This window comes from Scardinius erythrophthalmus (assembly GCF_964197995.2).
Source record: "Scardinius erythrophthalmus genome assembly, chromosome: 18".
NCBI lineage: Eukaryota > Metazoa > Chordata > Actinopteri > Cypriniformes > Leuciscidae > Scardinius > Scardinius erythrophthalmus.
The window spans coordinates 1,169,526-1,182,408 of record NC_138238.1 but is presented as its reverse complement, the minus strand read 5'-3'; the positions used below and the strand labels follow the sequence as shown (position 1 = coordinate 1,182,408).

The window sequence follows — 12,883 nt, the reverse complement described above, 5'->3', positions numbered from 1 at the left end:
CCCTTAAAATAGCATCTGAATAACGCGCCACTGACTTTAGACGAGGTTTCTCCTGGTCTGTGGCGGAATTGTTTTCTGAAACTGCAAAATAGCACCAGGGAACGTTTGCGCCGGAACACGACTCCTCTTTTCCCTGAACCGCCTCCGGGAGCGCAAGTTCATTCCCTAATTTACCGACATGCGTCTGTGGAGGGAAAAGTCCGCTGTGCGCGGGTGCAAAATAGGAATGATACATGCAGCGGTGTACAAAGTCAATTGCGCTGGGTGTAAGATAGGGCCCATTGCGGCGTTCGGCGCAGAAACCGTTCTCATGCTCGGCATGTTGTTTGAATTCTCTGCTGTAATGCGATCTCATGCGTAATACAGCGTAGTGATTGGGTTAAAAGAGCCCTTTCTCAAGAATAAATGCATTAGCTTTAGGGCCAGCTGACGTAGAGTCGTGCCTGCAGCCAATCACACACTCCGAAAGCACGCTTCTACCTCACATTCCGTGACGTTGCTTCGACTTTGCTTTTTTAACTAGAAAGAACGAAATTGCTCAGGAAAACACAAAAATAACCAATTTCCACTTTATGAGTGCTTTTAGTGTTTCCAGTGATGTACATATCTGTTCACATCTTAAAAAATATGGTTTGGGGTTTCATGGCCCTTTAATTAAGACTGGTCTTGGATGCCAGATTAAACATGACCCACATTTGCAGTTTACAACTTTTGTTTGTGATTTGTTCCGAAGTCCTTTTCTCTTCCAAGACAGCCAATCACGTTACTTGTTTTCAAAGCTGCAGAGTGCGTTGACCAATGGGAGCTCTCCTTTACCCAGAAAACCTTGTAGCTCGTCTTGTTCTGTCAGGCAATGATCGTTCAGTGAGGTTACTGTACTCTACCTTAGCTGCTTGTCCGCAAGTATGGATTCCTGCTTTCTGATAGTTGTGTTTGTCTTCGCTTTCAGTCTTTCCAATGGACAGAGGACGCTCAAGTTTGTCTCTGTTGTGAGTATTATGCATCTGTCCAGATTACTGCCAGACTGTGTGTTGAGTTCATGTAGGCTGCAGCTGGTTTGACAAAACTGTTAGTCTTAAAAAAATGTTCATAAAACAACAGACAAATTCTGACTACCTATTATGCGTTGCATATTTTTATACATAACAAATATGTCTTCGGTGTGAATATGAAATGAGTGTCTTTTTTTTTCCTCCAATGTTGTTTCTACTGTACAGTTAAACTCAAAATGATTCATAACCAGGCCAAATTTGGCAAATAGGCATCTTCTGGCTGGAAATGACACGAAAAGGTGACAAAAGAAAGCAAGACACTGTGTTAGAGATATTAACGAAGAATATTCCGAATTTTTTTTTATATATATATTTTGACAAAACATTCCATATACACAATTATTCATACCCTTTCGCAATAATCAATTTCAAAGCCTTTAATTTTCATCACAGCTGTCAAACAGGTTTTTTTTAATTAGTGACAAGTTTGGCTTGTCGGACATAGCAACAGTAACCAAAGGGGGCGGGTCTTTGCGAAAGGTCAATTTCACATCTTTAAGTGTAAACACTAGTGGTGTCCCGATTATCCACAGGTTTAAAGCACAGGTTGCTATGCCATTTTTAGACTAGACTTTAATGCATAGGCATAATTAGCGGGTGGGACATGTCGCCACCACTTTTTGCTAAGGCTGATATTGTCCCCACCACTTTTGAAACATCTCGCGGCACGAATTTACCAATACAAATAAATAAAACATCTCCATTTAACTAGCAGAGCATTCATTTAGTTTGTTTGTTAAATAAGAGGCGATCTAGTGCTGAAATTAGGGGTGGGAATCTTTTACCATCTCACGATTCGATTCGATTCCGATTCTTGAGGCCACGATTCGATTCAAAATCGATTTTCGATTCAAAAAGATTTTCGATTCAAAACAATTCGATTTTATTCATAATGATTTCTAATCAGGTTTCTGATCATGATCTACTCTCATCTGCTTTGCTATACAGAATGACAAACATAATGACAGACATTAAAGTGTCTTTTTCACATTTATTAAGTTCAATTCTCAGGGAAGTGCCTTTTATCAAAAACATTGAAAAAATGTTTTTACTTGGTACTTTTAAAGCAAAGTATTTATGATGACCCGTAACGAACTTACTTCTAATACTTCCTATATTAATTTTATTAATAAAACAAATGGAAGTGATTTGGCAAGTCAACTGTAAGGTTACATTTGCCAGCATATGTCCCAACATTGCTGAGAACCAACAGGAAAATAAATGTGTGCTTGTTCTAGCAGCAAACTTGTAGTAAATTAATACAAACTTCAGCATATTCTGAATCTCTAGCATAGTAGCATTTAATAATAGACTTCTAACCAACATCCTCTTGTTATTTCCAATTAGCAATATAATCCTTCATACAAAAAAAAAAAACATTTTGCTGTAGCAAATTCACAAGCAGTTTTCGTTCAAAAATATAGAATTATGTACCAGAAGCTATCATAACGTATAATGCTTGTGGACTTATGCATATTCTGAATAATTAGTAACATACAAAGTCGCTCTTGACTTATAGTACACAACTAAATAATAAAGAGTTATGACTTGAAATGTTTGCTGTATACCACAATCAAAAACAGCTTATACAAAGAAAGTGAATGAACATCTGCAGAGAGTAACTTACAGTCAAAATGTAACTTTTTGTGACTGGCATTGCACATTTGGCGCTTAGCCATCATGCGTCCGTTATGTGCGCGTCTCTGTTATGTGCACGCCACAGACTGTCCGCGCACGTGCACGTCCGCTTCAGAGTTCCGCCTTTTGCGTTCCGTCATTGTTACGTTATTAGAATTTTTTTTTTTTTAGAAAATCGATTTTTGACATTTGTGAATCGATTCAGAATCGTCCACGTCCCGAATCGCGATTCATCTAAGAATCGATTTTTTCCCCCACCCCTAGCTGAAATGTGTTGTTTTTGAAATCAACAAGTGATCAAAGTGCTCGTTGCCGCTGCGATCAGTGGCGCGGATACTGTGTTCTCTTGTGGCTCGCGCACAGTCTTCACTCGGATGCGCGCTTCAATCCAGAGACTCTCTATTCGTTCCGGTGAAATTACAAAACAAAATGGACACAAACGTGTCCTTGCCTGATATACAACCACTGATAAACATAATCGGTTTTGATGAGGAAAAAAACCCTATATGAGCCCAGATTAGAACCCAGAACCTCTGACACGCTTGGAAAAGTTCTGCCACTGGACCATTTAAAGGAACACTCCACCAAATCTCTGTTTGGTCCCTAATGAATGAACTGGGCTAAGCTAAGTGCTATCACTTAAGGGAACCGAGATAAAGATAAGGAGATAGACTGAAGATGCTTATCCAATTAGTATTTCCGCAGTTGTGCTGTCGTTTCGTCCTCCTGAACACACACACACACACAAATCTCCAATACTCAGTCCAGTATTTGATTTCCTCTCTCAGCTCTATCGCCATGGCGACAGATCTCCAACCATGACCTATCCAAATGATCCCTACAAGGACAGTGACTGGCCCCAGGGTTTTGGAGAGCTCTCTAAGGTATGCAGACAAGCACACATTAACATTCTCTTAGTTTTAATCAGTTACATGCTACTTGAGAAGCATTTAGTTATGTAACGTGCAAGAGGCTACATATAGAGCACAACAGTTGGGTTCTGAACGTTAAAAGTCACAAGCCAATCATTTTCTCCTCAAGGATTTTTAAAGGTAACTTACAAACCATTGGACAGACCTACTGTGAACTCTAGTATATGCTTCTGTTGAAGCTGCTGAACTACTTGAATGTACTTCAAGGATGTCATTTCATCCTTTCACTATAAGATTTCATAATGCTGTGTGTAGGCCTGTCACGATAACAAATTTTGCTGGACGATAAATTGTCCAAGAAATTATCGCGATAAACGATAATATTGTCGTTCTGAGACCATTTTCATTTCATATAATTATAATGGCATAATAATGCAGGTACACCTTTTCAACGATCTATAAACTTTTATTTCTAAAGAATATTAAACATTGAAAACGGAAAACATTTTAAATATCCCAAAAAATGAACAAAACAACCAAAAACAATGAAAGCAATGGACTCTTAGTGTCTGTTAACAAAATAAATGTCTGTTAATAAATAAAATGAAACAAAATTGCACTTCAAAAAATATTAAACATTAGGCTTTAGACATTATTAAATAGTGATACATTCCATAACAGGCAAAACTGACAGTTAGGACCTTTGTAAACAAATAAAAAAAAGCCTCAACAAGCCATATCGCACAATTTTGCACTGTTACTCCTGTTACTTTGTCCTCCTGTTACTTTGTCAAGTGATTGTGTACTGTCGGGAAGGCATGCTACGCACTGAAAATACTTGGTTAGGATTAGGGGTGAGGAGTGCGTGCGTATTACACGCCATAAAGAGCGTATCATATGCACGCAAAAACTATTTTTGGCGTATAAATGGCACGAGAAATAACATTCGTGGTATAGATACGCATTTTCATGTGATCGGGCTCGCTGTCGCAACTCACAACTAGCGTCTTCTCTCTCTCCCGGCAGTAGCCGCAAACACTCCCGCCGGCGCTTTCCCATACAAAGACCATGTGACTGAGCGCCGCGGCGCCGCCTTCTCACACAAAGACCATGCAACTGACAACAAGAGGGTTCACTCCTCCTATACGCTAAAGAACCGAGCGAGAGTGGTCATCCAGTCTCTTTGGTAGAGAGAGAGAGACGAGGAAAACAAACAAGCATGCAAATGGAATTATCGCGGCCGGAAAAATTATCGAGCTCGTTTTTTTTTATCGTGCGATTAATCGACTTATCGACTATCGCGACAGGCCTAGCTGTGTGTTCACACTAAACGCGAATAGAGCATCTGGTGCGAGTGATTTCAATGTAAAGACGGGTTTACGTGTGTCTGGAGGTCCTGCGGCGTGAATGAGGCGTTTAGCGCGGAGCAGTCCGATGCGGTGACTCTCTCGATGAATGCTCGATCAACATCAGCCGTCTTGCAAACAGACAAGCGGATTTCGCCTCAGACAAGCGTCAATTTCGCTTCAAACTTTTGCTTTTTACGCGCGATATTTCGTATTATTATGTTCAAGCGTCCAACTATACGTGGTAGAAGCGAATTTGACGCGCTATTCGCGTTTGGTGTGAACGCACAGTAAGAGGAGGATGTTTTAACTACTGTCACTCTATCTTATCAATTTTCCAGGAGGGAATGAAGCAACACTATGAACTAGGTCAGTTTTTAAAGGAACGCTACAGAGGATTCCTAAGTGAGAGCTATAACCAACATGAGGTCACTCTCTCTTTACATTTCTGTTCAATAAATGGATAAACAAAGTTGTCAGACATGTTTAAATAGCATATGCCATCTTTACGTTGCAGATATTCATCAGAAGTACAGATCTTAACCGGACTCTGATGAGTGCCCAAGCTAACCTGGCTGGCCTGTTCCCACTTAACAGCTCTAAGGAGGAGTTTATCCCGGGTTTGAAATGGCAGCCGATACCTGTTCACACAGTGCCGGAGGCTATGGACTGTGTAAGACGTCACACTGAAGCTCTGTTCCCACTTTTTCTCTCCACAATATAGCAGCACTGAAACTCAGCCCTGGCCTCTCGGTGTTAAGGTCATATAAGCACAGCAGCAGCATCAGTAAACACCTCTGTTTCCATGCAAACCAAAGAGCAACATAGTGTCGGCCCAGATCCGGCCCGTGTGGAATCCGCGTGGTACGGATGTGGGCCGGATCCGGGCCGACACTATCTTGCCGTCTCAGTGTGTCTGCCTTTGTTTTTTTTCTTCCAGCTGCTCTCATTCCCACTAAGAGACTGTCCACGTTATACACAGCTCATGAACGAGACTAAACATTCAGACATTTATCAAAAGATGAATGACACTTACAAGGTGAGTCCACCTGGCAAAAACCCATTTATAATAGCAGGCCGTCTGTCTATGGACTTTACAGTGATTTTTTACAGCAATTATAATATAGTGCAGCACAAGTTTTCTGAATTGGTTTTAAATAGTGATGCCCAGAGGTTCAGTTTGGCTCATGAATATTCATTAGAGTTCACAAATCTTTTAAACCGTAATCCTAACGGTAGATAAGTGGAATTTTTAAGAGATTTTTAGGTTGAGACGGAACCTTGTGGACCTCTTCTGTTCTTCCTTTCCTGAAATACTTGAACACTTTCTTTATTGTTGTGCTTTTTACCACAAAATTTTGACTTGATGTGTTTAATTGGCTTTAGATTAAAATTAATAACATCCTTCCTCGTTTTAGAAGATGTTTTAAGAATTTGGCTGGGTAAATATCAAATTCAACCCTCCTTTATTTTAAATTTTTATTATTACTTTGCAAAAAAAATTCAAATTCTTTAAAAATCAAAGTAGAAAAGCAGAAAACTTATACTAATTGCGTACTTATGCACCATTCTACAAGTGCGAGTAGTGTGTTCACACTGAAAATGTATACTTTAAACACCCTGATGATGCACTTAATTAACTGAAAAAACAAAGTGTGGAATGTTGGACACTTCACACACTCAACTTTCACAGCTTTAGAGGCCATTTACAACTAAAAACGTAACACTTTGTATCCGTTTTGGCCGTTCATTTACACGACAACAGCGTTTTGGGAGGCTGAAAACGTAAACGGGTTTCAAAGTGCAAGTTTTTGAAAACGGTCTCCGTCTAAACAACAACAAGGCAAATCTCTGAAGACGATGATGTCATGCACATGCGTATACAATGTTCAATAGTGTTTCATCGCCATCTAAAGGGCCTGCCAGCAGAATACCGCGTTTTTTAGTCGTTTTCGCGGATACATGTGAATGGGGATCGTTTTGACAATGTTGTCGTCTGTATGGGGAAAACTTAAAGGAAAAACGTCTCGGTTTTAGGCATGTTGTTGTTGTGTAAGCGTAGGCCTACCCTTAATTACATAGTGGAGGGGGAGGGCATCAGACTCTGATGGTTAATAATAAATAACCTTATAAAGGTAGAGGTCGTGTTAGACTTCCGTCATAATAGGCTATTATTACCGGTCATTGAATTTTTTATATATTTTAATGATAATAACCCACTTAATCGGCTCTGTTTTTGTTCACTTTTTAATTTTTATTCACAAATGTAAAAGGACAGGCATTTATAGGTTAGATTATGCCGTTTTTTATTTGTGAAGAGAAGTTGAACAGAAACTGTGGGCCCCTTTTCAAGTTTCATCATGAATGTTTGTCCAATAAACCGCAATAAGTTTTGTGCTTTGTTACTTTTGATATGAGACTAAGTCTCAGCTTATCACAAAATGTAAACTATACCGTTTTTGGCGCGAGAGATCGCTGTAGCGCCTCAGTTCAAGCGAAGGGAAGCGCGATTGAACTCTTTAAAACGTTACAGAACGAAATAAACATGAATGAACATCAAAAAAAGACAAACTTACCGAAATGTCTCTCATGCAGTCGCTCAGTGTTTCAACCGCAGAATGTCACGTAACTCAGAAAAGCCATTCGTTGATAGTCAGCAAGAGCGCACTCGCCAAGTGGACAGGAGTGAGAATTACAGTACAAAATATACAATCAGAATCTGTCACAATGACGGACGGCTTTCAGATTTTCAGTTAACTTACTGCTAAAAGTTTTTGGTTAACGTGATATCTGTACACTATATAATTGAGTACAGAGTGTATACGTGCAAAGTAGTGTGTCATTGGGACACAACGTAAATATTTACTGCTGTCCTAATAAACTTTTGTTGTTGTTGTCACGAGTCTATTCCATTTCATGACTTGCTTCATGTTAGGAAGTGTGCCTTACAAAGTAAGTATGTTCCCTATCTTGCAATGTAAATGTGCAATAAAAAACAATCATGGTTTAATGTCATTGTGTTTTTATGCAGGAATTTTTAGAAATGGTGAGAAATAAAACAGGACTGGATACCGCCTCCGTTGACTCAGTTTGGGTTGTCTATGACGCGTTGTTCTGTGAGGTGAGCTTCACATCTTTCATTGTGCACATTATTCATGACTTCATCTTTTTTTAATCAATCTCATTATAAAGTGCAACATTAGATTTCTAAAAGTAAAAATCTGAATTTTTTCCATAGGGAAATTGATTTTTAACGATAACTTTATAAAGCTTTTATTCATTTGATTGTCTATTTATTTTCATGGTATCTTTTGTCTTTTTGTCCAATTTTCATATTCTTTTTTGCTCGTTGTGATTCACCTCGTAGTTTGTTAGTTTGGTTCGTGTTATAACACTTTAACGAAGACGGTTCTAAAATCCTAATGGGAAAAGTGAATGAGGAAACAAAACCTCACTGTTCCATCATTTTATTGCAGACTGATCTATAGATGCTCAGAATCGATTAAATCCAAATGCTCAGTCAGACACCATGAACTGTGTCAGATCAGTTCTGTTATTCTCCTTCCCTAGAAAATACATAAGAAAAAGCATCCAGACTGGGTGACTCCGGATGTGATGGAGAAACTGAGGGAGCTGAAGGACTTTTCTTATCAGATTATGTTTGGAGTCTATGCAAAAGCGGAGAAGTGCAGACTTCAGGGAGGTGAGAGCTTATCTCTTAAGAGCATCATATTTTTGCTTACATAATTAAATAAAAAAATAATTAATTAATAAAATAAAAAAAACAATAAAAATGATCAAATAAAAAGCAAATGCAAGAGAAAAACATTTAAATGAGGTTAAACACTGTACATTTTTAAACGTTTTTTGTGCCCGTCATAGACATTCCTTGGCAGAGCATTTTCATAATTAAACAGTCTTTTATGCACATGCATGAAACTGTAATTATAGTGCAGGGACATGTCAATGTAAAGAACAGTGGACTGTTCCACATGTGCAGTATAGTGGTCATGTGACACTTTGCTTGCGCTCTCATTCGCAGGCTTGCTGTTACATCAGATCATTCAGAGTCTCTCGTCTGCAGCAGATCCACACACTAAACAACAACTGAAGATGATGGTGTACTCCGCTGTGAGTCATGTGTCACGCTAACTCCTAAACTTCCCTTTTTCAGGCAGATGAAGTGTGTTGTTTAGAGAAAGCAGTTCTGGAAATGTTTTCTCCTGTAACTCTAGCATGACACAACTATTGTCGCTCTACAAGAAGCCCTGGATGTGTTTAATGGCCTGCAGCCTCCTTACGCCTCGTGTCATCTCATCGAACTTCACCAGGAAGAGAACGGGTAACACTTCCTAAACTTATGTTTCTTAAAGGGGTGGTTGATTATGATTGGACTTTTCTAACTTTAGTTAGTGTGTAATGTTGCTGTTTGAGCATAAACAACATCTGCAAAGTTACAACACTCAAAGTTCACAGCAAAGGGAGATATTTGCTTTTAAAGAAATCGTTTTTTAAGGACTACAACAAACGGCTGGTAGAGACTACACCACATTCCTCCCGGGTTAGTGACATCACCAACCCTAGAATTTACATAAACCCCGCCCCCAGGTTAGTGACATCACTAACCCTAGAACTTACATAAACCCCGCCCCCAGGTTAGTGACATCACTAACCCTAATTTTACATAAACCCCGCCCCCAGGTTAGTGACATCACTAACCCTCAAATTTACATAAACCCCGCCCCCAGGTTAGTGACATCACTAACTAACCCTAAAATTTACATAAACCCCACCCACAGGTTAGTGACATCACTAACTAACCCTAGAATTAACATAACCCCGCCCCCGGGAACACGCAGTGCATGTTGAGAAGAGGAAGAGTTATAGTCGAGCACATTTGTGAGTTCAAGCTAAAGCTGTCGCATCCGTCTTTTCACATGCAATACAGTTCGAAACACAAATGCAATATCATGTCACTCTGTAGGCCGATTTATAGATTATCATGACGTATCAACATCAGAGACTTATCTTGTGAAAAGAGCATTATACCCCCCCCCCCCTTTAAGACATCTTTGGTCAACTAAAATATATTCTCTTTCAGGATGTTTTCAGTGGAGATGTTTTATCGCAACGACAGCACTGCGTCTGAGCTGCACGCCGAGCCTTTACCGGGATGTCCCCAGCGCTGCCCCCTAGAGGAGTTTAAGAGGCTCACACGCGACGTCATTCCACAGGACAGGAAGAAAGAGTGTCAGATCAAGGAAGAAGCCTCAGACACTGGTAAACACAATCATGTACATTCAGAAATTGCTTACATGTTTTTATGCACACATAAACAGTAAATTATAAATATTTAAACGCAGTTTATAACTAAAATCCCCACCATTTAACAAAAAAATATAATTTAAAATCAAAATATGCATAAAATGGTCCACCACTATATTGCTAATATAAATTTTCGATAAGTTTTATTTTGACATTTTTACAATAAATGTTTCTATAAAAATAAAAACTGCATGCATTTACCCAAAAATGTATTTAAAATTGTAAATGTAAATGGCTTTTGTAATTTTAAACAAAATATATTGTAAAGTTAAAAAATCTATTTCCAAAATGCACTTTTTTAGAAGGGATTACCTTAAATAAATTGCTTACATGTTTATTTATGCACACATAAACAGTAAATTATTAATATTTAAACGGCAGTTTGTAACTAAAATCCCTTCCATACAACAAAAAATATATTTTCAAATATATAATATTAATTCAAAATATACATTAAATGGTCAACAACTACATAATAATAAACTTTTTTTTTTTTTTTTTTACTAGTGTGATCAGGACACTATAGTTATGTATGTAAATGAGGAGAGCAAAATAAAGTAAACTGTGACATTATATCTAAATATTCTTCATACAGTGACAACCAGTAAAATGTAAAAAAATTTGGGACCAAAAATGATTCCGACACTTTGACCTGATCATGTTTTGCTCAAAGTTATCTGACATTATCAAGATTAATTTGTTCTGACACAGTTTAACTCTGAGTTCTGCTCATATTTTATCACCATTTTCTAAACTATAGCGAATAAACTGATAATGTGAGAAATGTTGAAGGCGTCTGAGTAAATGTTGGTTTGACTGTAAAAGCACGTCTAAAAATGTGAGTTTTAAGCACTAAAAGTTTCAGCATTTCTAATCTCTCATGTAAGAGGGTTCCAGAGTTTTGGACACGTCTATCCATGTTTCAACTACTAAACACGCATCCCTCCAGACTCTGCATGATGTAAACAAGCTTTTCAGAAAACTAAAGTAACTCTAGAATTCCAGAACCTGGGAAAAGAGCGCTCCCTGAAACTTTAGTCTTTAGTAATTCCTCAATGGGAAATCTTCCCTAATTTAGTTGATGGAGAGGATGAGAAACTCTTACTCTCGGCAGTCTAAGAGTTTGGCTCTTGCTGATAAGGGGATGTTTATCTGCACTTTATTTAGGAATCACAACAGGCGACAGAACATTGAACAACTTGCTAATCATTTGTGTAACGGACACTCCCTCTCTTCCAGAAGACGTTGAGAGGAAACGCGTCCGGATCCTCGGGCCCAGCGGACACGACGAGCTGTCGGACTGTCTGCGCCGCTGCTTCAGAATACCCGTATAAACACCTATAACTAAACCTATTTTATTTTAGAAAGTATTGCTTAAAGAAGATTAAGCTGAGTTTTTGTTGAAGATCCTCAAAGGGCTGTGTGTGTGTGTGTGTGTGTGTGTGTGTGTGTGTGTGTGTTCATCAGTTTGACAGGTTCAGTATTAGTGAAGAATTTAAACTGAAAGCCGCTGTCATTAGATATTAAGAAACAATATGAAGACTCATGTTTGTTCCTCTCAACACAACATATTTCTGAATGACACGAGATAAAACATCCACACATTTATTCATATTCATAACAAACAAACAATAAATAAGTTAAATAGGGAGTCATTTTCCAGCAAACTGTAAATAAATACATGTTTTTGTCCAGTCTTGTGTTGCATTGAATCATACAGGTTGATTGACATAAATAAGCATCTAACACAAAGAATTATTAGAATTATTTCAGTGATTTTGTGCTCAAATATCAGAACACACAGTCGCTGAAAACAAGATGAAAATGTTCTTCTACACGACAGCTCTCAAATATCATTTGCATCTGTTCATATTCAGATATGCTGAAACATGCGGTTCTGCCATCAATGATGCACATGAATTCAATCATAAAATTGTCAAATTAATATAAATAAATAAATAATTTCTAAAATGAAAATACAAAATAAAACAATTGTTGACCTGCATGTCTGTGAACATGTGAATGTGTTGTTAAATTACTGAAATATTAACTTAAAATCTTTGAGTTTTTCTGTGTCTGACGGAACGGTTTGGGAATCCTAGATTTAGAGGATATATGGAAAATAAGAAAAAAAGATATCAAGCTTTGGTAAATCATAATTATGACATAAAAAAGTCAAAGTTATGACAGTTATCTCATTATGACTTAGTATTAATTATGAAAATGTTAATACTTGTTGCTTTATCTCATACTTTCTATTTTTTTGTCTCATAATTATGAATTTTATCCCATAATTATGACTTAAAGGCCTGGTTTCACAGACAGGGTTTAGATGAATCCAGGATTAGTTCAATTAGGACATTTAAGAAGCTTTTATAAATGTGCCTTAGAGAAAAACACACTACTCTATTATTGTCTTAATAATGACAAAATTATGACATAATGAAGACATGATAATTCAGAATTACAAAATAAAAGTCACAATTCTGACTTAAAAAAATAATACATCATATTACATTGTCTTTTTATCTCATTATGACTTAGTATTAAGGTCTTAACTTTTTAATCCCATAATTATGATTTAGTATGAGTTAATTATGACTATGTAATAAACTTTCAATTTCAACATAATCTTGTCATAAACTTAATA

At 37.7% G+C, this 12,883-nt stretch overlaps 1 protein-coding gene across 2 annotated transcripts; it reads left to right on the top strand.

Moving 5' to 3' along the window:
* Window positions 1-847: 847 nt before the first annotated feature.
* On the top strand, window positions 848-12,851 carry LOC308706938 (lysosomal acid phosphatase-like). 2 transcript variants are annotated; one of them, XM_081392858.1, is made up of 12 exons: window positions 848-989; window positions 3,479-3,574; window positions 5,250-5,336; window positions 5,426-5,581; window positions 5,849-5,947; window positions 7,940-8,029; window positions 8,479-8,611; window positions 8,951-9,039; window positions 9,144-9,250; window positions 10,010-10,188; window positions 11,476-11,561; window positions 11,701-12,851. In XM_081392858.1, exons 1-12 carry the CDS (start codon window positions 906-908, stop codon window positions 11,758-11,760), a joined length of 1,266 nt encoding a protein of 421 aa, XP_081248984.1. In that variant the 5' UTR covers window positions 848-905; the 3' UTR covers window positions 11,761-12,851. The 2 variants fall into 2 exon arrangements, with proteins under 2 accessions (XP_081248984.1, XP_081248983.1); XM_081392857.1 differs by having other exon boundaries at window positions 11,473-11,561; window positions 11,701-11,926.
* Window positions 12,852-12,883: the final 32 nt, after the last annotated feature.

What these genes read in the sequence shown, in the direction of transcription:
- LOC308706938 (XM_081392857.1), top strand. Translation starts at nt 906, where the DNA reads ATGGATTCCTGCTTTCTGATAGTTGTGTTTGTCTTCGCTTTCAGTCTT. An exon ending in CGCTCAAGTTTGTCTCTGTT is followed by an intron (nt 990 to 3,478) that starts GTGAGTATTATG and finishes TTCCTCTCTCAG; the next exon opens with CTCTATCGCCATGGCGACAG. An exon ending in TGCCGGAGGCTATGGACTGT is followed by an intron (nt 5,582 to 5,848) that starts GTAAGACGTCAC and finishes TTTTTCTTCCAG; the next exon opens with CTGCTCTCATTCCCACTAAG.